We start from the raw sequence: 26651 nt of genomic DNA on the forward strand, positions 1-26651 counted from the left end.
ATAGCCTTATGGGATTTCCTTTGTATGTAACTTGTTGCCTTTCTCTTCCAGCTTTTAGGATTCTCTCTTCATCTTTAATTCTTGACATTTTAATTATAATTTGTTTTGATGTGGGCCTCTTTGGGTTCATCTTGTTTGTTGCTCTCTTTGCTTCCTGTACCTGGATGTCTGTTTCCTTCCTTAGGTTAAGAAAGTTTACAGCTATTATTTCTTCAAATAGGTTCTGTGCCCCTTTGTCTCTCTCTTCTCCTCCCAGGACACCTCTAATATGGATGTTAGTATACTTGATGTTGTCCCAGAGTTCCCTTAGACTGTCCTTGTTCTTCTTAATTCTTTTCTTTTTTCTGTTCAGCTTGAGTGATTTCCTCTACTCTTTTGTCCAGCTCACTGATCCATTCTTCTGTGTCGTCTACTGTGTTGTTGATTCCCTCTAGGGAATTTTTCATTTCCATTATTATATTCTTCAGTTCTGATTGCTTCTTTTTTATATTTTCCAATTCTTTGTTGAAGTTCTCACTGTGTTCCTCTATTCTTCTCCCAAGATCAGTGAGCATCCTTATGATTATTAGTTTATACCGTTTATCAGGTAGATTATTTATCTCTGTTTAATTTACTTCTTTTTCTGAAGATTTGTCCTGTTCCCATATTTGGAACATATTCTTTTGCCTCCTCACTTTACCTGTTTCTCTGTGCTTATGTCTATGTATCAGGTAGATCAGCTACATCTCCCAATCTTAGAGATGTGGTCTTAGATAAGAGATGCCTTATGAGGCCCAGCAGTGTACTTATGTCTTGTCACCAGTTCCAACTGTTGCAGGAGTGTCCCTTGTGTGGGATACATGTGCCCTTCTGTTGTGGTTGGGTTTGCAGCTGCTACGGTCACTTTAGTCACTTTATTGGGTTGGGTGGGAGGGGCCCAGCACAGCTGGCTGCAAGGTCTAATAGCACACACCTGCTGCTGTTTTGTTGTTAAGTCAGGTCCCCAGCATGGCTGGTTTCTAGGCTCAGGGACTTACAACTGCTGTAGGCCTCTGACCTGCGAGGCTGTTGTCACCTCTCTCAGAAGCACAGCTGGGTGGAGCTGGCCACAGGCATGGCAGCACACAATCATTTCAGGTGTTAGAAGGTGGGCTGGACCCCCTATGTGGCTGTTTGAGAAGGCCAGCAGCACTAGTTGGCTGCAGCTGAAAAGCCCTACCACCTGTGGGCCCACACACCCTCTCAACACAGTCTTGCCCCATGCACATGTGCCGGCCTGCTGAGGAGGGCCACTTGCCCCACCGCAGAGGTCCGACACACTCCACCAATGCAGGCCCACCCCTCATGCATGCCCTGCCCCGTGGAGGCAGACCCACATAGGTCTGTGGGCCCACAAGTTCCCTGCAGGCTTGCTCGTGGGTAGGGCCAGTCCCTAGGGTGGGTGGCCTGCCCTGGCTGAGCTAGATTAAATCAGTGCTCTAGTGGGCAGGGCAAAACCCCTGCACTAACAGGCCAGGGGAAGAAATCCAATGGTATCTGCCAGCGTCTGTGTGAGCACACCTGTACTAGGTAATGATAATGGCTGCTGCCAATGTCTCAGTCCCTAGGAAGGTAGTCCTGGGCTGCCTCCTGCCTTTCTGAGATGCATTCAGAGCTTATGAAGTGAGTCTCTTTTACCGAAGGACTACACAGCTTTCTTTCTGGTGATTTTGTGTTGGTTTCTGGAATGGATGAATTTGTGCAAGAGGCTTTTCTTTCTCTTACATTCAATAGCTTTTCTGGTGATATTTCCCTTTCATATTTTTTTTAATGCTGAGGAAGATTCTCCCTGAGCTAACATCTGGCACCAATCTTCCTCTATTTTGTATGTGGGTCACCACCACAGCATGGCTGCCAACAAGTGGTGTAAGTCCGTGCCTGGGAACTGAACGCTGGCTGCCAAAGTGGAGTGCACTGAACTTAACCATAGGCCACGGGGCCAGCCCCCCTCCCTACTGATTTTAATAGCCAGCAAAGCCAGGTATTATGACATTCATCTTGGTTGTGCTGAATTCAAAGGCTGATATTGGGGCATAGCTCTCTCCCTCAGATCTCCCATTCCTCCGGGAAAAGCTTCATAATTTAAGATTGCTCCCAGCCATGAAGCACTCTGGCTAGAATGTGGTTTCTTTCCTCAGCAGAAAGGTACGTCTGCCTCTTCCACCTCTGTCAGTGTTGTGCCTTGTTGTGGGGGTTCTTTTTATCCAGTTTCCAGTTCTCTCTCAGAGGTAATTTTTCCACAGGTAGTTGTAAATTTGTTGTGTCCATGGGAGGAGGTGAGTTCAGAGTCCTCCTACACTGCCATCTTCCCAGCAATCCTCCAAAAAACTCAGTTTTTTTTCTGAGGGAGATTCACCCTGAGATAATGGCTGTTGCCTATCTTCCTCTTATTTTTCCCCTTTTTTTTTTTTTTTTTGCTTGAGGCAGATTTGTCCTGAGCTAACATCTGTGCCAATCTTCCTCTATTTTGTATGTGGGTCACCACCATGGCTGACAAGTGGTGTAGGTCTGCACCCGGGATCCAAACCCATGAACCCGGGCCGCTGAAGCAGAGCGTGCTGAACTTAAGCACTATGCCACATGGCCGGCCCAAAAAACTCAGTTTTAATGGGCATGTACTATTTCTTAGAATGGATGTGCCATAATTTCCTAATCATTCCTTATCCTCCATGATTTCTTGTGTCCCATTTTTTACCTGGCCTTGTCCTTCAGGTCTTACCACCCTCTAGAGATCTATGTATTCTGGATTCAAACTCTAATGTCATAATATGTGTGAATCTAGAACCATTGTCAAGAAGAGCTTGACCTTCTTTCCTCCTGAGGTAGTGCCTTTTGTCTTTCCTTTTGTCCCCATGCTTGCCATCTTGGTCATGGACCTCAGCGTCCTCATGTTTTCCCAAAAAAGCCAATCACATGAAAAACGTTGTAAGTTAACTACTTTTACTGAAAAATTGAAGGGTTATAAGGAGGAATCGTGGCATGTACTGCACAATTATTCATTGATTTATTCCAACCCTTATCCCCTTTTCAATGCCCTTCCCAAAACCCGTTATAGCACTAAGCCTTTCTCCACTACACACAATTCTTTGAAAAATATAAACCACATTTTTTGAGCAACAGCTCTGATGTCTTCACTTTTGGGGTACAGACTCCACCAGCCTGCCTGTCTTTCTTATCCCTTTTGGATAAAGGTGAATATGTTTTCTCCATCTTATTACGGAGATAATGTTGCAAAGACATCCTTGTAGAAATCTTAGATTATATATGTGATTATTTCTTTAAAATAGAGTCCCAGGAAAGGAATTCCTGGATGAAATGATATAAACTTATTTACTCAGCAAGTATTCATTGAGTGCCTACTATTTACTCTTTGTACACATTAAATTTATAATGCAAATGCTTTAAATCCATGACAAGTGAAAATTTAAAACTCACAGCCTTTATCTACTTAACACTTATGTAATGAGTATTATGGGTGTGGTGCTGTTCTAAGAGCATAATAAATATTTCCTCATTTAATCCTATGCCGTAGCTCCTACTAAGATGTCCATTTTACAGATGGGGAGCCTAAGGCGCAGAGATTCTAATTAACATGGCCAAAGTTCCAGAGCCCATAAGTGGCAATGCCCTTTTACTTTAGATTTCCCTAAAACAAGTCTGGGTAGTCTAGGTCATATCTTAGCTAGATTGTACTTCTATATTCTGGAGAGAGGTCTAGGATGATAATTTAATCATTTAATTTTTCACTGTTACCTGCTTCAGGTAATTATTTCTTCACCCATTTGATTTTGAATTATAATTATGAAAATAATTCAGATCTTTGTAATGGCCTACTATATACCTGAAGTTAGAGTCTTTAGGTAAGACATGGACAATCTACTTGCTTCAAACCAATTAAATGGCTCTTGGCAGCCCTGGTTATTACCAAGATGGCAGGTTCACCAACTCCAAGACTTAGATATTGTGTTGGCGTTCTAGGAGAAGTTGTGGAATAAGACGAGGGGAAGAAAACATTTGTTTTTGTGACAGGAGCCCATTCTTCTGCTGTGAAGTTGAATTGGAGGAGAGCTGTGAATTTGGGGGAGTAGATCAAACAAATCTCTTAATACTAAATGAGAAGAATAGGGCCTGTTGCCACTGTGGTGCAACACCAACTCTGCTGCATAATAACAGGTACTGGTGGGTGCCTTTTCCTATGCCTGGAGTGATTTTAGAATAGCTAATGAAATTCATTACTCATTTGAGAGAAAGAGAATAAGAGTAAAAAGCGCTATAAAAATCCAATCCAATTCAGGGTATTCTTGGCACATGCCTTATCCCAGTTGGTGCATTTCCACAAGAAAGAGGCACATTAAATTCAGGAGGGACAACCCAACCATTGTAAAGCTATAAATCAATGCTGCTCACTTGCCAGTTTCACTCAACGTCTCTGCAAGGAGCAGTAGTGAGAAATTAACTGATCCCACCATACTTGTATACATCTGTCTCTTTGACCAAAACACTGAGCATATAGCTCTCTTGCTCCAGAGAGAACTACTTGTTGTGTAGCCTGGATTCTGACCATCACAGATGCATAAAGCATCGCTGGCAAGCATTACCAAACTCTAGGCTTTAGGTGCTATGGAATACATCATTATTATTTTCATTATTAAACTTCATAGCCACAAAATTATGAAACATTGAATATTTTGAATGTTACACATTGATTAACAAATTCCCTAGAAAGGCAGACCTTTACTAGTATATCCCCCCAGAAATCAAAACTTAACAAATTATATGAAGCAGATCAAGTAGGGTTTGCAGCCCCATGTCAAAATAACCTCAGTGCAACATTTTAAATGGGAAGGTTTAATAAATGTCATTCATTGATTGGTTGCTATGTCATAGCCTGAAATGAATAAATAAAAATATACCTTCCAACAGATGCTTACAGGCTATGCCTTTTATTGGTTATATTAAGGAGAGTTCAGGATTTAGTTTTCCTATGGTTTTATTAATAACCTGTGACTTGTGAGCTCTGGTTTTTCTATTGTACTCATTTAGATGGGATTAATTTTAGGTGAAGTGTGGGCCTTAGTAAAACATCTTCTTTGAAGGTCTTCAGCTTGTTTATTAATGCTCAAGTTTGCAACTAATGGGAGATAAAATTAAAAAGATAGTGAGAACAAGATTGTGGAAAGACTCTTAAAACAGCCTTCTGTCATTTGCCTTTAAACCTATACATTGCAACACACTTTAAGCCACACTCTCACACTCCTATTCACGTTGGTGCGAGGATGGGGGAGAAGAGGGAAAGTGTTAATAGCCACATCGCGGGCTGTTGGTACATGAGTACTGAAGGGTGTCATATACTTAAGCTGAAGAAACAGCAAGAAAAAGGGATGTAACCAATCAAATCTATGGCAGAGATGAGAGCTTCCTGACAGCTTTCCAATACATTCGGGGTTTTTTGCTACATTTCATACACAAGCACAATTTTAGAAAAAATAAAGAAATTTCAGAAAAAGCCAAGTGTTTCAGACTTGAAGGCCTGGTGGAGCAGCTAGTAATATAAATGTGTGACTTTGCAGGGTAAGAGGTAATAGACAAGGACTACTGAGGCGTGTAGATGAACTGGAGTGAAATACAGTGGTCCCCCCTTATCGCGGTTTCGCTTTCCGCGGTTTCAGTTACCTGCGGTCAACAGCAGTACAAAAATATTAAATAGAAAATTCCAGAAATAAACATTTTCCTACGTTTTAAATTGCACGCCGTTCTGAGTAGTGTGATGAAATCTCTCACCATCTGGCTCCATCCCACCTGATGTGAATCATCTCTTTGTCCAGCGGATTCACGCTGTATCTGCTACCCTCCCGTTAGTCACTTAGTAGCCATCTTGGTTATCAGATATGGCAGTGCTTGTGTTCAAGTAACCCTTATTTTACTTAATAATGGTCCTAAAAGGCTAGAGTAGTGATGCTGGCAATTTGAATATGCGAAGAGAAGCTGTAAAATGCTTCTTTTAAGTGAAAAGGTGAAAGTTCTCGACTTAATAAAGAAAGAAAAAATTGTATGCTGAGGTTGCTAAGATCTACATTAGGAATAAATCTATCCATGAAATTTTGAAGAAGGAAAAAGAAATTTGGCTAGTTTTGCTGTCACATCTCAAATACATATGTATAGGAAAAAATACTGTCTATATAGGGTTTGGTACTATCCAAGGTTTCAGGCATCCACTTGGGGGTCTTGGAATGTATCCCCTCGAATAAGTGGGGACTACTGTACCACTACTTAAAGACATTGAAAGCCAACTAAATATAAAATAAAATAAATGTTCGAGCCAAATCAAACATCTAGAGGCTGCGTTTGCCTCTTGAGCTATCAATTTGTGATCCTTGGGATTAACCTTTGCCTGGGAAAATAAGGAATTGGAGCTTAAAATAAGTCTAGACAGAATAATCATATCAAAAGGGCAGGGATTCTAGAAGAACTTTTTTTTAAACTACTCATATCATGCCCAGTGGCTCTGTATCTCCTACTTCAAAATACTGAACTTTTCACAGCTCTTTCACTAAATAGATTATGTAGGGTGGCCAAATTTCTTCTTTTCTCTAAATATTGCATGGAGTCCTGTATTTTTATTTGCTAAATCTAGCAATATTACTTGAAGGCCCTTCCACAGAGAATATTCACCTTACATGGTCCTCAGTTTACTTAAGCATTTGTAAAGTGGGTTTGTTCTTGTTTTGTTTTGTTTTAATACAAAAAGTACATGGAAATCCTTGTTACTGGCCCACTATATTACATTTTGTTTTGTTTTATTTTTTTATATTTGGAAAATCATCAAAATAAACATTGACTGGTACTCTGAGGGGCCCATTAACAATTATTAAAACGTCAATGACAGTTTCTAGAGCTTTAGCAGCAGACATCTTCCAAAGAAGTACTTAGAAATCAAAGCTAAATCTGTGTGCTTTACAGAGTGGGGATGGGTGAGGTTGGCGGGAAACCGTCTGTTATGTCATTGACTTGAAAAAGAACAAAAAGTTTTTTCCATTTACGAGATTACTTCAGCGTCCAAATTTCATGGTGACCACCCCAACTGCCAGGAGCCCCCAAATAATTCAGACAACCATCCCTTTTCATTTAGTTACATAAACACTGCATCAAAGGACTGGGGAACCAGATTGTGTCCTTGGTTTTCTGTTTTGGAATGTTTTATTCTTTATTCGGGGTTCCATCTTTCTCACACTGTGAATTTTGTGGACTAAACACATCAACCCTATAATGAAACAATCACACCTTCTCCCACTGGCATTTATCTTCTTGGCGCTGTGGGCGGCTTCCTTGAAGAAGGTGCCTTTCCTCTTGGCTTCAAGATTTTAACGCAGTGTGATTGTCTGGCTATCTTTCAGACTCTTCTCAGTTTTCACCACACTGCATCCATAATGGTTGTGTCGTTCAGTTCTATTAGAGAATTACCCAGCTTCTCTCTATAGTGGCACAGAGCCAAGCAATTAATCCTGACACAGGATCTGTGCTTCAGGACAACTAAGACAGCCTGTGATACTTTGATTGCTAGGGGGCCAACATTTTAAAATAGACCCAAGTAGACCTCACAAGGAAGTATCTAATTCAGCAAAAATGATGATGATCATCATAATACTAGAGCAAATAAGCAGAAGGCCTTTCTTCACATTGACAAAGATCAAGTTTACATAAACATCTAGTCTATAGATGTGTTAGGGCTGAATAGCGTGAGCTTTGGGGATTCAGTCTGAACAGTTTGAATTACTGAGCGAGATGTCAAGTGTTTCAGGATCTTATTATTTCAGATCTGGAAATAGTAGTTCTGTGGATTTGCCCTAAATGCCTGGAGTCTCTGTGACTCCACTGGAAAGGTTGCATGATGTCAAAGCCTTGGCAATACTAAGAAATGAAATCCAACCACACGCTGAGAAGAAGCAAGATTGTATGTGTCAGTGGTTAATATCATATTTTCTTTTTCTACAGCAGGAAAAGCCCAGGCTTCTCGAGCCTTTGGATTATGAAACTGTCATTGAAGAACTTGAAAAGACCTATCGGGATGATCCCCTTCGAGATCTCCTATTCTTCCCCAGTGACGACTTTTCCGTAAGTGGTGCTTTTCAAGCCATCTCAGTTGAGGAGGGCCCCACAGGGTGACCCTCCCAAACTGGGTCACTATCTTCCCTTGTAGATTCGGGGAGCTCAGCGCTCTTCCTGTGGCTACCCTCCATCACAGTCATTGCCACAGGAGTCCACATCCGGCAACAGAAAGTGCCCAAGGACATCCCAAAGTTGGAAGATTGGGGGCTCAGTGACACAGTGGCTACTTGGGATTGAGAGTGGCACTGTGTTCTCGCCATTATCTGGGTTTCTAACCAATGCCTTACCTGGCCTCACAGAGCACTTCCTCCCTCATGCTATTTCTAACTGAAAGACTCCAAGCAACTGAAACCAACCAATGGCAAAGGCGGGAATCTCTTGGCACAAAGAAGCAATCTTAAAAATCACCTCATGGGCTGGCCCAGTGGCATAGTGGTTAAGTTGGAGAGCTCTGCTTTGGTGGCCCAGGGTTCGCAGGTTCGGATCCCGCATGCAGACCTATGCACTGCTTGTCAAGCCATGCTATGGTGGCGTCCCATATAAAGTAGAGGAAGAAGGGCATGGATGTTAGCCCAGGGCCAATCTTCTTCAGCAAAAAGAGGAGGATTGGCAATGGATGTTAGCTCAGGGCTAATCTTCCTCACACACACACAAAAAATCACCCTTAATCCTGGTTGTCCTTGATAAGGAAATGTGGAGGCTTGGGGACAAAGAAAGGTAGGCAAGCCCATCTTCATGGAAAGATTTGCAATCTGAGATATCTCCCCTTTAGGACAATGCTCACTGGCACACTCCTGAGGGTGGTAGAGAGAATGAATAAAACAAAAATTCATGGGCCAGCATGGTGGCCTAGCGGTTAAGTTCCCACTTCCTGCTTCGGTGGCCTGGGGTTCACCAGTTCGGATCCTGGGCGCGGACCTACTCACTGCTCATCGAGCCACACAGAGGCGGCATCCCACAGAGAAGAACTAGAAGGACCTACAACTAGGATATACAACTATTTACTGGGGCTTTGGGGAGAAAAAAGAAAAAGAGGAAGATTGGCAACAGATGTTAGCTCAGGGCCAATCTTCAAAAAAAAAGGAAACAGAAAATTCGCTTTGGAGACAAACACAGTCAAGTTATTGATGATGAGCACCCACATGTCCAAACATTCAACTGAAAGTCATCTTAAACATTTTTCAATTGTTGGTAAATATCTAACTATCTAAACAGAGATGTCAGTGGACAGGTGGTAACGCTTCCTGTTTTTTCCTAAAAGAAAGGTACTGTCAGACATCACAGAAGCCAGCATCTTGAAGCAGATGAAAAGGCAGCTAAGGGTAACCCTGTGATATAGCCACTGTCCTTGGAATCCCCTGTCGAGAAGCTGGGGCCTCAGTGCCCTCACTTCCTCGAATAGTCTCAACCTTCTATTCCCTCTCTTACCTTTGGGGCAGATCTGGCTTCTGGCTTCTAAAGGGTTAATTTTTTTCGCCTTCCTCCCTGGATTAATAAAAAAGAAAGTATATGGAAGTGAATAATTTTCTCTTGCAAGTACCAAGACTGATGGAAGAAAGTAGACAGATTTGTAGGTAGGAAAAAAGAAACTTCCAATCTGATTTTCAGATTTTTAAATGGCTCCCACTTGAGTGTTTGACGCTGAGAGAGACTTTATCTCATGCAGAAATCTCCTTTCTGTGGTTGGACCATGCCATCAGGGCTTGAACTGCAAGCACAAAGTTGAAGCACGTCTTATTTTTTTAATTCCACATCCTCATTTTCTTTCAGACTGAAGGTAAACTTTGATGAACAGCCTCTTTCTGTCAAACAACACACAAAAAACTTGAAACTTGGAGTGCCTTTTCTTCTAGCTCTGTTGTTTAGAAATATGTCAAAAATATGTTCCCCCAGCTCAAGAAGAGAACGGAGGCGTATAGATGGGATGTAACATTTGCACTGAATTTGAATTCATTTTTTGGCATCTTTCCACACTCATTTAAGTTCAAGACTGCCTCTTTAGTGTATGACCTTTGCCATCCTTAATGGTGTAAACAGCATATGATACCATACTTCTTTATTTTCCCCATGTGAACATTCCAATGAATACACTGAATTCTTTTATCCTCTGCTTGCTTAAAACACTTCTGTGCCTCCCCCGATCTCTCATTGCCTTCAAAATGAAAGGCAAACACCTTAGTATTGTCCTAGAGCCTCTCCAAGATCTGGTCCTTGGCCATTTCTCAAGGCCGTAGTCTTCCCTCCTCTCCCTCTCCCTCACTCCGCCTCCACCATACACAGTCATCTTCATTCCCAACTGTAGTAAAATACTAGCATAGTTCTAAACATACTATTCTTACCCCTCAGACTGTTTCCTTCCTTTATTCATTTAACAAATTTATCATCTATAATCCTGAATGTTAGGCATTAATCTCAAAATGAGAAAACAGCACTGATTATCCAGAAATGACCTCGTTTTCATGAAACTTACCTTTTGGCCTAAGGAGTCAGGCAAAAAGTAAACAAACAAGTTAACAAGATAATTTGGATAAAGACCAGATCTATGAAGAAGATAAAACAAGGCCCTCTAATAGAAACTAAGTAGGGGAAGAATTAAGTTGGATTGGATGGTCAAGGAGAGCGCCTCCGAGGAGGTGACATTTGAGCTGAGTTCTGAATTCCCAAGGAGGACCAACCATGCTATGACCTGGGGAAGGAAGGAATGTTTCAGGCTGAAGGAAAAGCTGTTACAAAGGCCCTGGAGAGCTCTGAGATTGAAGAGTGGGATGGCTAGACAGAGAGTGGTAAGAGACGAGGTCAGGCAAGTACAAGAGAAGGCAAATGCAAGTGGTAAGTCACTGGAGTGTTTCAAGAAGGGGGACAAATGACCTGGTGTATATTTAGGTACATTAACATTATTATTAAAAGCTCATCTGGCCTCTGCGTGGAGAACATATCACAGAGTGTAGAGAAAGCTGGGAGACCAGCAGGGAGAGTAGCTCCCAATTAGTAGGTGACATTTGATGCCACCTAGTCCCTATTATCAGAAAATGTCATATCAGACAAACAGGTAAATTTTCATTTGCATTAAGCACCCAAAAAACAAAAGGACAACGTTGAATAATAGCATTACCACATAAAGTTGCCAGTTTTTGAACAAAATTCAGATGGATTATTTCCCTTCTTTCCTGCTCTACAGAGTGAGGGTTCACCAACTATGTCCCATGGGTGGCCTGCTGCCTGTTTTTGTATGTCCTCTGAACTAAGAATGGTTCTTATGTTTTTGTTTTTGTTTTTTTTTACATTACTCTGTTTGATTTTCTTCTTTGAACTAGTTAAATAGTTGAAAGGAAAAAAAAAGAATATTTTGTAACCCATGAAAATTATCTGAAATTCAGATTTTGGTATCCATAGTCAAGTTTTACTTGAACACCGTGGTGCCCATTCATTCACTTATTGTCAGTGGCTGCTTTCGTGATACAACTGCAGAGTTGCAACAGAGGTGCAGTACTTGCAGCCAAGATAGAAGGGCCTAAAAGATTTACTATCTGACCCTTTGCAGAAAAAATTTGGAGATCCGTGCTATAGAGTACAACTACATTCGTTTTTGGGGTTTTTTCCTCTCCCTTTGTATGGAGTAAAGACCCTTCCTTAAATGTCCTCTGCTGCTGTCTGCTCCATCCACAGCCTGTGTCTCATTTCAGGGGAGTTGCTTACCAACAGCAAGCCTCCTGTTCACCTGGCTAGAGTGTCATTTCCCAGGCTCATCCTTGAGCCATGGGTAAGGATTCTCTGGGATGTGTCCACTCACACAATGGGAAGTGGTCATAGAATGACCATTCCAATCCCAAGGCATCATAGACTGGAAGGGGGGGAGCAGCTCCAAATTCCCCAGCCTCTCTCCAAACGTCCTTAGCTCAGTTGTGCCCTACAGATTGGAGACTCCAGCTCGCTTCTGTTTCCTCGTTACCAAGCACCCACACTTGCAGCAGACATGATTCATTACGTGGTTTGTTTAATCAATATTTATTCAGCACCCACAAGACGCTGAATATAGAACAGCACTTCCGAGACGAGTGCAATGACAAGAAAAGCAAAAGCCCTGTGTTTAAGGAGCATGTGCCCTAATATGGATGAAAAATAAAGTTGATTAAGAATGCTGATGACTAAGAAAGATCAAGAAACAGGGGCTTCATCTGGTCCTTGATACCCTTTAAAGGAGATTATTTTTTACCAAGGCAGCATCCTACATTGTTTCTCTCTATTCACACTGCTGGCCCAAGCCATCCTCATCCATTTTTGCCTGGATCGCCAGAAGTGGTCTTCTTGTTTCCTCCTTTGCCCTGCTTTGATTCATTTAAAGGAAGCTTTTAGAATATAAATCAGATAATGCCATCCTCTAGCTAAACCTTTCTAGTGGTTTCCCACTGCCTTGTGAGTCAGATCCAGCTCCTTGCCATTGTCCCTGTCATCTGGTTCCTGATGACCTCTGAACCCTGATCTCTTAGGCTTGTTTCCCTTGGTCATGACATGGATACCCAGCGTTCTTTGTGTTCCCTGAACTTCCAAGCTCGACCCCTCTGTAGGGTCTCTGTGCTCTCTGCACAGCTGGTTCCTGCTTTTCATTCATGATTCAGTTCAAATGCTTCCTCTCCAAAGAAGCATCCTCCTTGACTTCCAGCCTACATGACCCACTCCCATCTGTGTTACTCTATCGGATCACCCTCTTTGCTTCTCTTTAGAGCACTTATCTAGAAAGATCTAGAATGATCTTGGTTTGCTTTTTCACTCCCCTGTCACTTGTTTCTCACCTTCAAACAGGTAACCTCAAACAGGACAGGGATATCTTCTGTCTTGATCATTGCGAGACCCCAGCAGCTAGAACAGCACTTGACACAAAGCAGATGGAAAATGAATATTTGTTTCATGAATTATCTTTCATCTAGAAACATCTAGGTTATCATTTCAGAATATAACTTTAATCGTTTGAGTATCTTTAGGAACCAAACGACCACTCTGAAATGAAATTTGAGAACAAAGCGAATGAAGTAGTTGGCTTTGCTTGATGATGAGGAAAGTAATCATTAGTATGATACTTTCCTCTTTGACACAACTCAACCTATCACCTTAGAAAAACAGCACTGAGCTCATGATCCCCTTCTCCAGAGGCTCATTCCATCTGGTACAGTGCCTGGCACATAGCCGCTATCAACAAAGACTCATTTCCTACCTGTAACACTTAATGTACTTATTCACTTGCTTTCTGTTACTAGTCAGGGAAAAAATCAATTCATATGTGCATTTCAAGTACCCAACACAATGTCTGGCTCATGGGCATTCAATAAAGATTGTTGAACATTGAATTAAAATCATCTCCTTCCAGGTTAAGGGGCTAAAGTAGAAGCATTTCCTTATCTTGGCACACCAGGTAGCAACTATTCCTCCTGATGCGTGGGTGCTGGGAGCAGGCAGCATGATCTGTACTATTTGCATCATCATGATTCTCTAGGAATAAGCAGTCTAGGTGCATTTGTTAACTCATTCATTTCAAAAACATGTACTCCTTCAATAATTATGTTTGCTACTCTTGTTTTTCTCATCTTTCTTTTTGGAACTGGTAGTAATAGAAACTTAACACCAAAAAGTAAAGAACTTAGTCACCAAATCGTGGCTTAGTAAAATAGGGAAGGAGAGTAAGGAAGGAAAATCAGAGCTGAAGAACAGTTTGAAGGACACACTGAATCATATTGTAGAGTGATTCACTTGAAGGAGAGACTGATAGAAATTTGCAGAACAAAAAGTGAGAAAGCCGGAAATGAGTTTCTTGCTGAGCGAAAGATACAGAAAGCCTGAGGTGGAATCATTTCTGGGAAGAACAAAACCTTACATAAGAAAGTTCAGAGGTCGGAAGGCTGGCAATACTGCACGCTGTGGGAAGGCCACCCAACCACCTGTATTTCAGTACTGCCCACACCAGTAAAACTATGCTGTTTCAATTCAGCGTCATGGCCCACCTTCTGGGAGCTAAGCTATATATATATAGGGCACCAATCTGAACAAGAAGCAGTGCATACACTTGAGACGTTAGACTTTCCACACCAGGCAGTGCCATTTTCAAGGTCAAAGGTCTGTGTTGCACACCTGAAATAGCCTGTCAAGAGATTTTCATGATCTTCTCAAATCACTTCTTCATATCAGTAGTTCAGAATTAGTGTCTCGGTGATCTCCAGTGCATCCTCTGATTTTCATTGGCTTACTATTAATACTGAGTGAATCGTGATTTCTTAACATACCAATGGCTTGTACTATGGCTTTTCATAGTATGTTTTTAGCTGTAAAAAGCAGCTGGTGTATGGGGACTTCCAGACTCAACCACATGGGTCATTTTGTGAGAGGAAGCAGACAGACCTTAATATCTTTTCAATTGGAAAGCAGAAAGGTCATGAGTTTTTATTTTTTTCTTCTTACTTCCCTTACTGAGACACAGCCTAACCTTTTATAGGAATCTCAATCTCTTTTTAATCCTTGGCTTCTGAGCCCAAAAAGCAGGTTTTAAATGGCTCACAGTGTTCATGCAAAAACACTGTAATTGCCATTTAAAAGCTAAGTAATAGTCCTTGTCAAACTAGGTTATTTCTAAGTTGTAATATTCCTCTCGTTTACAAGATAATGAAGCTGAGACTCGGAAAGGCTCTTGTTCAAGAACGTAGAGTAGCTGTGAGGACAGAAATCAAACTTAAGAACCTTGATTTTTACCATTAGAGTTTCTGTCTAAACAGCATGCGTGTGGTCAGCTGCTTCTTAGAAAAATAAGGTGCAGAACCTGGAGGAAATATTAACTCCCTGAATCCCACAGTGAGTGGTGCCATTAGAAAATTGGTACGGTGGTGAAGCAAGTCTAGAGTGCTTATTTCCATTCAGTAAGAATATGTGGAGATTGCTGTGGGCTCAGTCGTACTAGGAGTATATGTCCACATAAAGACTTGTACACGAATGTTCATAGCAGTGTTATTCCTAATAGCCCAAAAGTGGAAACAACCCAAATGTCCATCAACTGATTAATGGATAAACAAATGCGGTATATCCATGCAATAGAGTATTATTCAGCCATAAAAAGGAATGAAGTACTGATATGTTCTATAACATGGATGCAACTTGAAAACATTATGCTAAGTGAAAGAAGCCAGTCACAAAAGAACACATATTGTATGATTCCATTTACGTGAAGTGTCCAGAATAGGCAAATCCATAGAGACAGAAAGCAGATTAGTAGTTGTCAAGGGCTAGGGAGAAGGGAGAATGGGAAGTTACTGCTAGTGGATATGGGGTTTCTTTCAGAGGTGATGAAAATGTTCTAAAATTAAATGGTGATGATGGTTGCACAACCCTGTGAATATACTTAAAACAACTGAATTCTATACTTTAGAAGGGTGAATTTTATGGCATGTCAATTGTATCTCAATAACAATGTTATTTTTTTAGGAAAAAAAGTATTGTTCTAGGCATTAAGATAGGGCTGGTGTAGGCAGTCAGAGATAGGGTACAAGTGAATCATAAAAACACATCTGCATTCAAGTACTTCATTCTTTAAAAGGAATAAACAAAATATACCAAAGAAACAATAAAGAACATGAAAACATTTCATTTATTGTTATATTTTATTCCCAAAGCAGATTTAACGTGGCTTGCTTATATACAAAAAAACCACGCTGAATTAATCACTGGAAGAGCTTTGGGGTCTAAAATATTGTAGAATTAAGCTGCAGACTTCCTGTATGATCCAGACAGTAAATGATATAGTTCAGAGAAGAGAAAATGTGTGTTGGATGAATTAGAGAAGCTTTTCTAAAGGAGCTGGCACCTATACTAAACCTGAGATTAAGAAAGAACAAAGAAAGAAAAGTATTTTCTGGGAGGAAGAGGAACACGGACAAGGCATATGCAGGAATGAGCCCAGCATGGAAGAAGGAATGTGAGCCCAGCACGGAAGAAGGAAAGATGCTGTGGCGGGTTGGCTGTGGTGGGTTGGCTTGTGTCTTAGGCCCATTGCTCGTCATGGGGCCATGTCTGCAGGCCTCACACGGAGCAGGCTTCTTCACTGAGCCTCCTTGGAGAGTGAGCTCAGACCACAGCCTCTAAGTCCTTGCCAAGGGGAGGCCCTGGTACAATAAGTATCTTTATATTATTGGAGCACTGTGTTTTATTAATGCTCACATTTTTCCATATGTAGAATGTTTTGTCTTCACCTCCTTAGGGGAGGCAAGACACATTTTGGAACCTGGAAAATGAATCACAAAAGAAGAAGTGAAACGACTTGCTCAGGGGTTTGTCAGTCCAAGAGTAAAAAACCTTGAACCAGGTCTCCAAACTTCCCTACTTATATACTTAAAAACTATTGTTACCAAACCAAGTCGGCTCGCCTCCTGGTGAGTTAAATAAGACTCTACACCAGTGGAAGTTGTCTCACAAAGTAAAGTGTATTTGCAGCAAATAGGAGGCCTTGAGGAATCATTTGCAAAGTCATGGCATCCTTGAACAAAGGGAAGCAGGGACTTTTATTTTGGATGGGGAATGAATATTCAAAAGGGAGAGGGGGGTATTCACTTGCCCAGGCTCGGTTGGAAAACATGCTTCCACATACACTGCAGGTTACAGTAATGAGACCTAAGCTCCTTCTGGAGAGATCTTAGCATTAAAGGTAAAGCAAAGGTCATGGGTGTAGCTCTTGTGGTGAGGCTTGGTCAGGATGGTTGGTGATTACATCTCCTTAGAAACGGAAAAAAACAACTTGGAGAAATAGTTAATTACTTCCAAACCCATCCTTGAGTTTCTCGAGGTGCTGGATAAGTCCCACATGCTTGACTTGGCTGGATGATGACAACTGTCCAATTATGGGCAATTGCTCACTGTTTGTGCATTTCCCATGCAGTTTAACTTCAAAGCACAATGAAGGTATAAAGTGATATTCTTGTGTATTTTTAAAAAATAAAACAACCATGCTCTTCTGAATGTGGTAAAAAATGTTTTTCAAACAACTAATGTAGGATAAGTGTCTGCTCTACTAGAATAAAAGGCAACATCAGTGTCTTAATCTTAAGAGAAATGTAAGTGAAGATCACTTTTAAACACGTGCTTAGCTTGGAATTGATTGTGAAGTGTTATAGTCCGTCTTGTGAGGCTTGTTGACTTCTCAAGCTCGGACTGATTGATTACTACAAACACCATCATTTTTGTCCTTTTCTGTGAGCAGCTGGGCTCTACAATACTGTCAGAGGAAGCTTTGCACAGCCCCGGGATAGGAAAAGCAGCCTCTTTTTTAGACTTTGACAGTGGCCTTTGGCCAATTGCGAAATGGCCCCAATGTGCTTGGAATGAAGTCTTCTGTGGTCATTTCAGCCAGTAGAATGGTGGCTGTGACAAAGCCACAAACACTACTCACTGCAGAGTAGAAAGAACCAGAAAGTGCCAGGGCTGTAGTCAAAGATGTCTGAACATTGTGGACCTGAAATTACAAACACGGGCCTGCATGCATCATTTCATAAATAAAATGACAGTTTTTATTTCCAAATGCCTAATCTCTGGACAATAAGCCCCTTATACAACTCTACCACCAAAAGAGGACCTCGGCTGAGTTCCAGTGCAGTCTCGGATCCATTTCATGCTGTTAAGCTGCACTAATTGTCGACCAGAGGGTTTACAAAAGAGAACAGGAAGTCTGTTGTGGCCAAGGCAATTTGTAGCGATCTAAAAGCATCTAATTCTCAGAAAAGAAATGCTTTGTAACCATATTCATACCCTTAACAAATATGACTCTGTATACTTCTCTTCTTATTTGGTCAATTTATTTTTGCTTCAGTGGAGACACATTAAAGAAATCAAAAATGAGTGGAAGCACCACAATTCTTAAAGTTGAAACTTTATGGAGGCTTTCTGTAAACTTTTTTCAGACAAATTCTCCAGTATGACAACAAAATATAACTGAGATCCATAGCATGTTATTGACGTTCATACACGTATATTCTTTTTCTTATATCTTGTGTATTTTGTGCAAGGTATTAGATGCACAATAATTCCATGCATGATGTAAAATCATGTTTTAGATTTGTTACATGGTCACATGAGGGTGATTCAGCCCGGGTTTTCTCATTTAGTAAAGAATCACCATCATTTCATAACTAGAGGTCATCAGGAACCACTCATAGCCATTGTATACATGATTAGTTTTTATAACCCCAACCTGAGTGAATTTCCAATCTCCTACCTTGCATATGAACATTGCTTATGTATTTGGGCCTCTATCTTGACTATGTGACATTACGAATCAAGTAGCCATGTGACTACTATTACCAGAAACTGGAGCCCATAGTCCAGAAACTCACCATTAAGAATAAAACAAGCTTCTTAAACCAGCTTGGTATTCACTCTATTGTATTATACCACAAAACATCGATTTTAGTAGGACAACAGGTTTATGGTATAACTAAATAGGAAGCTTAAATTTGGGCCATGTTACTCTACTCTCTATCAGACAAAGTATTTTAGAGTAGCTATTGTTTTTTATAAAGGCAAGAAACCAATAGGAGACTACAGTGGATAATGAGAAAGAGGAATCTTTTGCTTTTTTGTCTAAAAATTTTATTATAAAAAATGGCTGAAATATAAAAAATATTTTTAATTAGAGAAAAATATCCCTAATTTTGTCAGTAGATTACAATATGTAATGTTCCTGGAAACCAAGCAAGTGACACTGTGTATCTGTGATAATTATCTGTCTAAGCAGGAAGGAAGTTATCTCCAGATAATTGAAATCCAGCAATAATCCCCAAAACTCAATTTAGGCATGGATTTTAATCTTCTACTCCAAACTTTCAATGGAGTTTATTTACTGCTTATCTTCTAACAGAGTGAGTAATATAAAAGAAGCAACTTGAAAGAGGAAATTCAAAAGGAATCAAAAATGTAAAATCTAAATAACAATAAGTCCTACATTGGCCCTAACGTACTTCACGTGGGAAGCGGTGGCTCCCTGTGTGTGTATCTATACTTGGCTTGAATTGATAGCCACGGCCTCTTAGCTCCTCTAGACTCTGTTCACACAACTGCAATCAAATCCCCGAGCAAGTGTACTGACCAAGGGCGCTCAGTCTGTGGCTGTGTTTTAGGATGGGCATTTATTTTTACTGTATGATGTATCTTGAACATTGTTTTCTCATTATTTTTTATCCTCTGATCTTGTTAGATTCACAAGACATTCTTCCTCTTTCTCAGTGTCCAAACCCCATGCTCCCCAAGCGTGCACACACTCACACACACACACACACAGATACACTCACGTACCACACCCACTCACACGTGCACATACACATGCTCACAAACCACACACACGCATACCACACACACTCATGCAACACATATTTACACACACACTCAAATACAGCACACTCTCATGCATAATTGCACACTCACACACACGTACGCACACACCCCATGTATACTCACCACACACACACATACAGATAGACACACAGACACACTCATACATTATACCCCATCACACGTGCTCACACAGACACGTACCACACACTCACACACCACATGCACACCCATATATGCTTACACAGAACACACGTACACATACTCACACACACTCAACACATTCAACAAACACATATTTAAGCACCCAACTGGGGACTGAGGTCATAGCAGCAAACGAAACAAACTCAGTTTCTTGCCCTCATGGAGCTTACATCAGGAGTGAAGAAAAAGGGGGATTTGAAGAAAATGTGAATCTTGGATTGGAAGAAAAGGAATGATGCCATCTTTGGTGGCAGAGCTTACAGCAGCGGCTGTGAACTCAGAAGACCGAGTTCCCTGGACCCCTCTTCTTCCTGTCTTCTCCAAAGCTGAGGAGGGGTTTTGAGACTCTCATTTGTTCCAATAATTAGTCTAGAAAAAATGCCCTTCATCTAGAACAGTTCAATTGATACTTATTTTGTGTTCTAGAAACCCTGATGAATCACTTGTGGGTTTTGGGATGTACAAAATAAAAGATCCCAACTGTTGGTACCACGTATGTTAACAGACCCATCATCTCAGCATCCCTGTAATCGCCAAGGAGTACAGGCTAAAGGAAGCTGGTGGCTGGTGATGGAAACTTACCTTTTTCAGGGCATCCCATACTCCCCAGCCTGATGGAGCTGGAGATACGTAAAGAGGGAACAACCTATGAATTCTGTTTTATATGTTTTATTTTAAGAGATACTTTATACTTTTAGTTTATGTATACTCATTTAATAGAAAATTGTCTATTTAGCATTGAAGTTGAAAATATTTTATTTCAACAAAAATAAAGACACCAAAAAAGATGACATTTTCTTCAAGGTCCAGATTTACTGAACACCCTTTCTTCCCTCCCACCTCTAATTGTGGCTACACACACACACACACACACACACACACACACAGCTTCTGAAAGGGGCTAAGTTTACCTTGTAGATGTTAAAGAAATTGTTTACAGTAAGATTAAAATAATGCTGATTTTGTGAATTTTCTCCTTCATTTCAAATTTATTTTAGCATTAACAACAATAAACAAAGATACCAATAGAAATAAAATAGTAAAAATATACAGATGCCCAAATTTTTGTTTTCTGCAGGGAAGGGAACAGCTTAAAATTATGACCTTCACTGATGAATAGTAATTGTAATAATGCTAGTAGTGGTAATCAAAGGAGGGGTTGGATCTTCTCTCCTACAGATTAAATTGGTAAGAACTATGGAAGTTTCTCTGTCTTCTCTTATCCTTAAATGCTAACATCTGAAATACTTCCCTATTGTGTTTTTGGTACAGTGATCTGCTCAGTGCTCTTAAGTTGAAAGGCTTAATTTCTTTTCCTTGTTCTTCTCAGACTGCCGTGGTGTCTTGGGATATCCGAACATTGTACTCAACGGTACCTGAAGATGCAGAGCACAAAGCAGAAAATTTACTGGTTAAAGAGGTAAATATGGTGCTTCCAGTCTTTTGTTTTATAAAGCTTGCTTTCCCCCAGGTAGTTCTTAATACAACTTCCTATTGTTATTGTCTTCCTCTCATTTTCAGTAGAGAATTCAAATGCCGTGATTAGTCGATGTCTTTCAACCTGGATCACCTGTAGACGCTTTCCATTTTTCTGTTAATCATTTTTCATTATCTGGTGACTATTCAAGTTTTGAATTTTCGTTTTGTTTTTACTTAACTTAAAATCCCCACATTGAGAAATATTTGAGTATTCTTACTAGAAAGATTTATTTTACTTATTTGGACTGAGTCGTAGGCACGACAAAACTATGTGAGAATATTGCGTAATAGAGTTTCTTTTTTTGAGATAGATTTTTCAAGAAATAGTCTATGGTAAAGCCCTGTGGGCAGCTTTGAGAGACTGATAAAAATCTGTTAGTATAGCGTCTCCTTGCGTTTAATTAGTGGAGGAGAAGCCTACAAAACCCCTGCTGCTTCTAACTAGACTACAGGCTGCTTTAGGGCAGGGGTTGGGCTAGCACATAGCAGCTACTTAGGAGATGTTTGTTGAATGAATAAATGAAGCCAGTCCTTCCTTTACAGAAAACGCAATGATAAAATTTAGCCCAGCACAGGTCAGACTGAAAGTAGTGGAGTCTAAATGCAGTCTTCAAATCTGAGAAAGTAGGGTATCCCAATTAGGATTTAATGAAAGCTACATACAATAGCAAAACCCTTTCTTAGCTCTTAAACGTATTTGTAAGAATATAAGCTAGCTTTATTAGTGTACATATTAATGTTAATCTGATTAATCATACATATTTTATGTTGTATTATTCATCCAGATCATCTTTTGCCATAAATCTACCTTTTTTTTCCAATTCCATTATTTCATATTTATTTCCCAAAGTTCACATTCCTTAAACGTATTTGTAAGAATATAAGCTAGCTTTATTAGTGTACATATTAATGTTAATCTGATTAATCATACATATTTTATGTTGTATTATTCATCCAGATCATCTTTTGCCATAAATCTACCTTTTTTTTTTCCAATTCCATTATTTCATATTTATTTCCCAAAGTTCACATTGAATTACAACACCCTCTAAGGAGGTAGAAAAAAGAAAAACGTGCCGATTCAGATAACATCAGGATATCTGAGTATACTGTTTTCACATACACTGAAAAAAATAGTAAGTGTGATGTCAGTGCCATAATATGGTGTTTACAGTCACCTTATAGGAAGTTTTAATATCTAGTAGGGCATCAATGTTTAAAAAAAAAAGAGACTTGGCAAATCTTTTTCTACAGAAGAAAATCGGAATCATTGAAACCAGGTCTATAAAAGTCCTACAGTAAAGGCATGTAAATCTAGGTAGAATTTGAAACATTTATGAAATTGAATTCCCAACAGGGAATATTTAACCAGGTCGTCTTGCATGTTGTTCACGAAAATATTGCACTTCCTTTGTAAAGATCTTTAACTTTGTTGTTAAATTTATTTCTGTGTATTTCATAGTTTTGCTGCAAATGTGGGGGCCAGCCCAGTGGTGTAGTAATTAAAGTTCTGCGTGCTCTGCTTCAGTGGCTGGGTTCACGGGTTCAGATCCTGGGTGCAGACCTACTCTACTCACCAGCCATGCCGTGGCCGTGCCCTACGTACAAAGTAGAGGAAGACTGGCATAGATGTTAGCTCGGGGCTAATCTTCCTCAAGCCAAAAAAAAAGAGGAAGAGGATGGACAATGGACATTAGCTCAGGGCTAGTCTTGCTCACCAAAAAAAAAAAAAAAATTACTCCGACACAGACCGGGGGATCTTAGCTTTCTGCTGTGGCTCTCTAGTACCCGAGGCTTGGATTTGGTTGCCAGCCTGCTTCAGCTCTTTCCTGTTAACACCTGCTCATTGTATTGCCTGGTTTGGCTTCAAGGTAGGGCCAATCAGCTCAAATTCTCATCCCCAAATCTTACATCCCCAGATGATTCAGAAACCCCGCCCCCAATCTCTGGATCCAACCAAGGTGTCAACTTGACCTACTTTCCCAGGGGAAGGATGGCCTGAAACCAGATCAATACAACAGTGGAGACTTTGAAGGATATTCTAGGGTTCTTAGAGGCCTTTGGTTTTGTTTGTGCTTTCACGAGCTTCTGCACCACAACTTCAAATGGCCAGATTGATCCCTTTCTTTCTATAATTCTCTAAGAATGTCAACTTCCGCTGAAAACAGGTTGACCACAGAATTTGCCTTTGTCCTGCTGCTTCTCCTGGGGAGAAATTTCTCACCTTCACCTTTGTTCCTACCTTAATTCCCCGTCAACTACTTGCACCCCGGGGTTATTCCTCCTTTTGTCACTTCCACCCTCAGCATCTCCTTTCTCCTAAGACCTGCTCCAGGGAGAAGTCAAGTACACTTAGATACCAGGGATCTGCCAAACTTTTAGTTGCAAGTCTCAGGACAGAGCATTTGGCTCAGCAACATGAATGAATCTTATCATGTTTTTCCCAACTGCGTGGATCTAAAGGAAAAAAAAGAAAAGAAAGAAAGAAGAGGAGGAAGCCTGGGAAGAAACTATTTTATTCTCTGCTAATTTTTCTGTATCACTAGCAGTGAAAACTCCCACAATAGGGCCTGGTTTTAAGGATGGAGATAAAGTAAACCTATGCCTTATAGGATAAGAAGAGAAACCCCGGTTATAAACATCACGTGGAGATAATGGAACGTGAATAGTCAAGCCTGGAGACAGTAGATAAAAAGAAATGGGTCACCAGAGAGCTGGGTTAAGACTGAGAAATGACCCCTGAGAATTATGGGGGCACAAAGTCTTGACCCCAATAGCTAATAGCAGCTAACCTTTATTGACTACTTACTTTGTGCCAGAGATGCTTCTAAGCCCTTTCTTTACGTGCCGTAATTACAAACATAAGTTTCATCATTATCCTCATCACCTTTTAATGATGAGGATACTTTCATAGAAAGATTAAGAAACGTGTCCAGCATCATACAGCCGGGAATAGACAGATCCAGCATCCTGATCCATGCCCATTTAGCCCCTGGCCTCTTAACCATGATGCTAACTACGCATATGCCCATATGGTGTTTTTCTGTAGCAGCCCTCTGGAAGGAACACTTCTCTCAGTCTTTGCCCTAACAACCCCACTGTAGTTTTGTCCCGGTAACTCTGATGCACAGGGTTAGTGGACCACACATTGAGAAATATTGGCTGGATTTTTGAAACCAGATTAAACCAGCACTGAAATGAATTCATTGACATTTGTAGGGTTTTGTAGAAACACCCGTTTCTCTTACAGTGGCTGCTGAACTGCACTAAGCAACCTTTTTGGTCCACTTTGTGCTAAATTGCCCTGTGGCTCCCCACCGGGTGGCAAGGACCAATACCATGGTTGCTAGGCAGCAAACTGGCATGAATCTAGTTTAAACACATCCAGTTCAACACCAATTTTACATTCCCTCTCACTTCACTCCTCTTTGACAACTCTCAACCTCTTGTGAAAGGCAGTGGCATTCTTTCTTTTTTTTTTTTAATCTTGAACGACTTCGTATTTTTAATGGGAATTCAAATAACATGAACGGTCTCTTCCTTTTCTGTTTTATCTGTTATTAATTCTCTTCTCTGTCTATTAAATGTAAGGTTAAATATTCCCCACACAAGAGCATAGGCTTATTTCATATCCACTAAAGCACTTCACAGTTATGTTAAATTAACATCAAGCCATAGTTGAGCAACATTGTACATATATGTACACTTTTGAGCACTCAGTGTTTTAGGTGTTACTACCTAATTTTACAGCCTAGAAATAAGGTCCTGAATGATTTGCTAATTTGCCCAAATTCACACAGAGCCAGAAGTAAGGCCCTGATCTCTCTGACACCATGCTCCATGCTTTAACCACTGCACTGCTTCTGAGGCTTTGAGAAATTCCTTTAAACTGTGTGCTTAATAGCCTGACCTGATGAGGATATTTCCACTGTTCACAAGGGAATACATCTTTCATTTTGACGAATATTTAATCTTTCTTCCTCAGTTTCTCCATCTTTAAATAGGGCTGTTAATAATCCCAGCACTGTCTTTCTAAACATAAATATAGCAATGGTATGAAAACACTTGGAAAATAACAACTGGAGATCAATGTCTTTATCTGATCCTCATAAGTGGCTTAAAATCAACATCTATAATCATAAAAAAGATCAAACATTTCTGTGATAAACAAGTGCTGCTCCCTCCCACTGGGGGTTGGGGAGCAATTAAAGGGATCTATAAATAGGGTGCAGACTTCTTAAGCAAAACTTCTAGAGCAAAGTTTTCATTTCAATATACACAAAAGGATAATACAAAGCCAGAAGCTCAGAACACTAATTAACACTAAGCTCTTGGGTTGGTCTCTCTTAACAAGGAAGGTGAGAAAGCAGAGAACTGAGAATGATACAGTGACCCAACAGGGAGCCAGGGCCTGGGACCACTTCAGCTGAATGGCAGAGAGAAATACTGACAAAGTACTAAGGTAGCAAGTTACTCTGCCGACAAAGCCCTCTGCAACTTCTGGAAACCAACCTGCTTTAGGAGTAGAGTAACGATGAAGTGAGAAGTAAGTCATGAATTCAGGAATCCAAGTTTCACTTTAGTCAAGACCTGAAACACTTGGGGACTTAGGAGTTATGGAAATATTAAAAGAATAGAAGCAAATATCTATATCTACATCTGTGTCTCTATATGTATACACACTCACGCAGACATACACAGTGCTCGTGTACTGTTGTCATCCAGAGAGTACTAGGTTACTGGGGTAAGGAAAAGTTCAGATTTTAAGTGGGAGTTCCAGACCAAAAACAGTGGAATTCCCCAGGGAAAAAATAATGAAAACAGGACCCGAGACTGAATAGGAAATACAAATCAGATCAAAGTAGACAGAATAAACATCATTGAAATCACTAGGCTTCCAAAGAAAATTCACACTAAAACCCAGCAGAATAAATGGTTGAGATCAGGGCAGGCACCAATTTCACATAGGCGCAGAATGTTCTGCAAAAAGCCAGGTCTGCAGGATGTCCATAGATCTCTGTCTCTCTCTCTCTCTCACACACACGCACACACACACACACACACACACGCATTCTCAAAGTCTTTAACTTGCTAATATCCATTGTGACTCTCTTAGAAGGGAATATGGCATGAAATATGACATAGTTCACAAATTTATTTGACCATGGAGAAATTCTGTCCATTTTCCCCCAAGTATCTTGAGAAATATCTTTCAAGAATGTTGATATAAATCTGATGGAAAGAGATCATCAGGAACTAGGGGTACAACACAAGTAAAACAGAATCAGCTGTTAGGTGAACATTGGCATGCATTTCATTAAGGCAGATGGTAATGAAGAGAAAGGAACTATTAAAGCCCCCAAAAGAACAAATAAATTGTATCTTTCTTTTCATAACCAAACCTCCATTCTTAGTTCTTATCATTAGTATCAAAAATGTCTACTTTTGTCCAGGGAGTAAACCTGTTACAATACCAAGACACAGTCCCAGAT

The 26651-nt window shown here is 40.4% G+C and overlaps 1 protein-coding gene across 4 annotated transcripts in view; it reads left to right on the forward strand.

The window, feature by feature from the left end:
* Window positions 1-26651, forward strand: part of DOCK10 (dedicator of cytokinesis 10) — a 262654-nt gene that overhangs the window by 109505 nt on the left and 126498 nt on the right. For all 4 annotated transcript variants that reach the window (XM_087424755.1, XM_087424753.1, XM_087424754.1 and 1 more), the window contains exons 2-3: window positions 8011-8130; window positions 21011-21100. In XM_087424755.1, coding sequence (XP_087280881.1) covers window positions 8011-8130; window positions 21011-21100 — 210 coding nt within the window. The remainder of the gene's footprint in view (window positions 1-8010; window positions 8131-21010; window positions 21101-26651) is intronic.

This window comes from Ceratotherium simum, chromosome 37 (genome assembly GCF_057802395.1).
Source record: "Ceratotherium simum simum isolate JZ-2026a chromosome 37, ASM5780239v1, whole genome shotgun sequence".
NCBI classification, from domain to species: domain Eukaryota; kingdom Metazoa; phylum Chordata; class Mammalia; order Perissodactyla; family Rhinocerotidae; genus Ceratotherium; species Ceratotherium simum.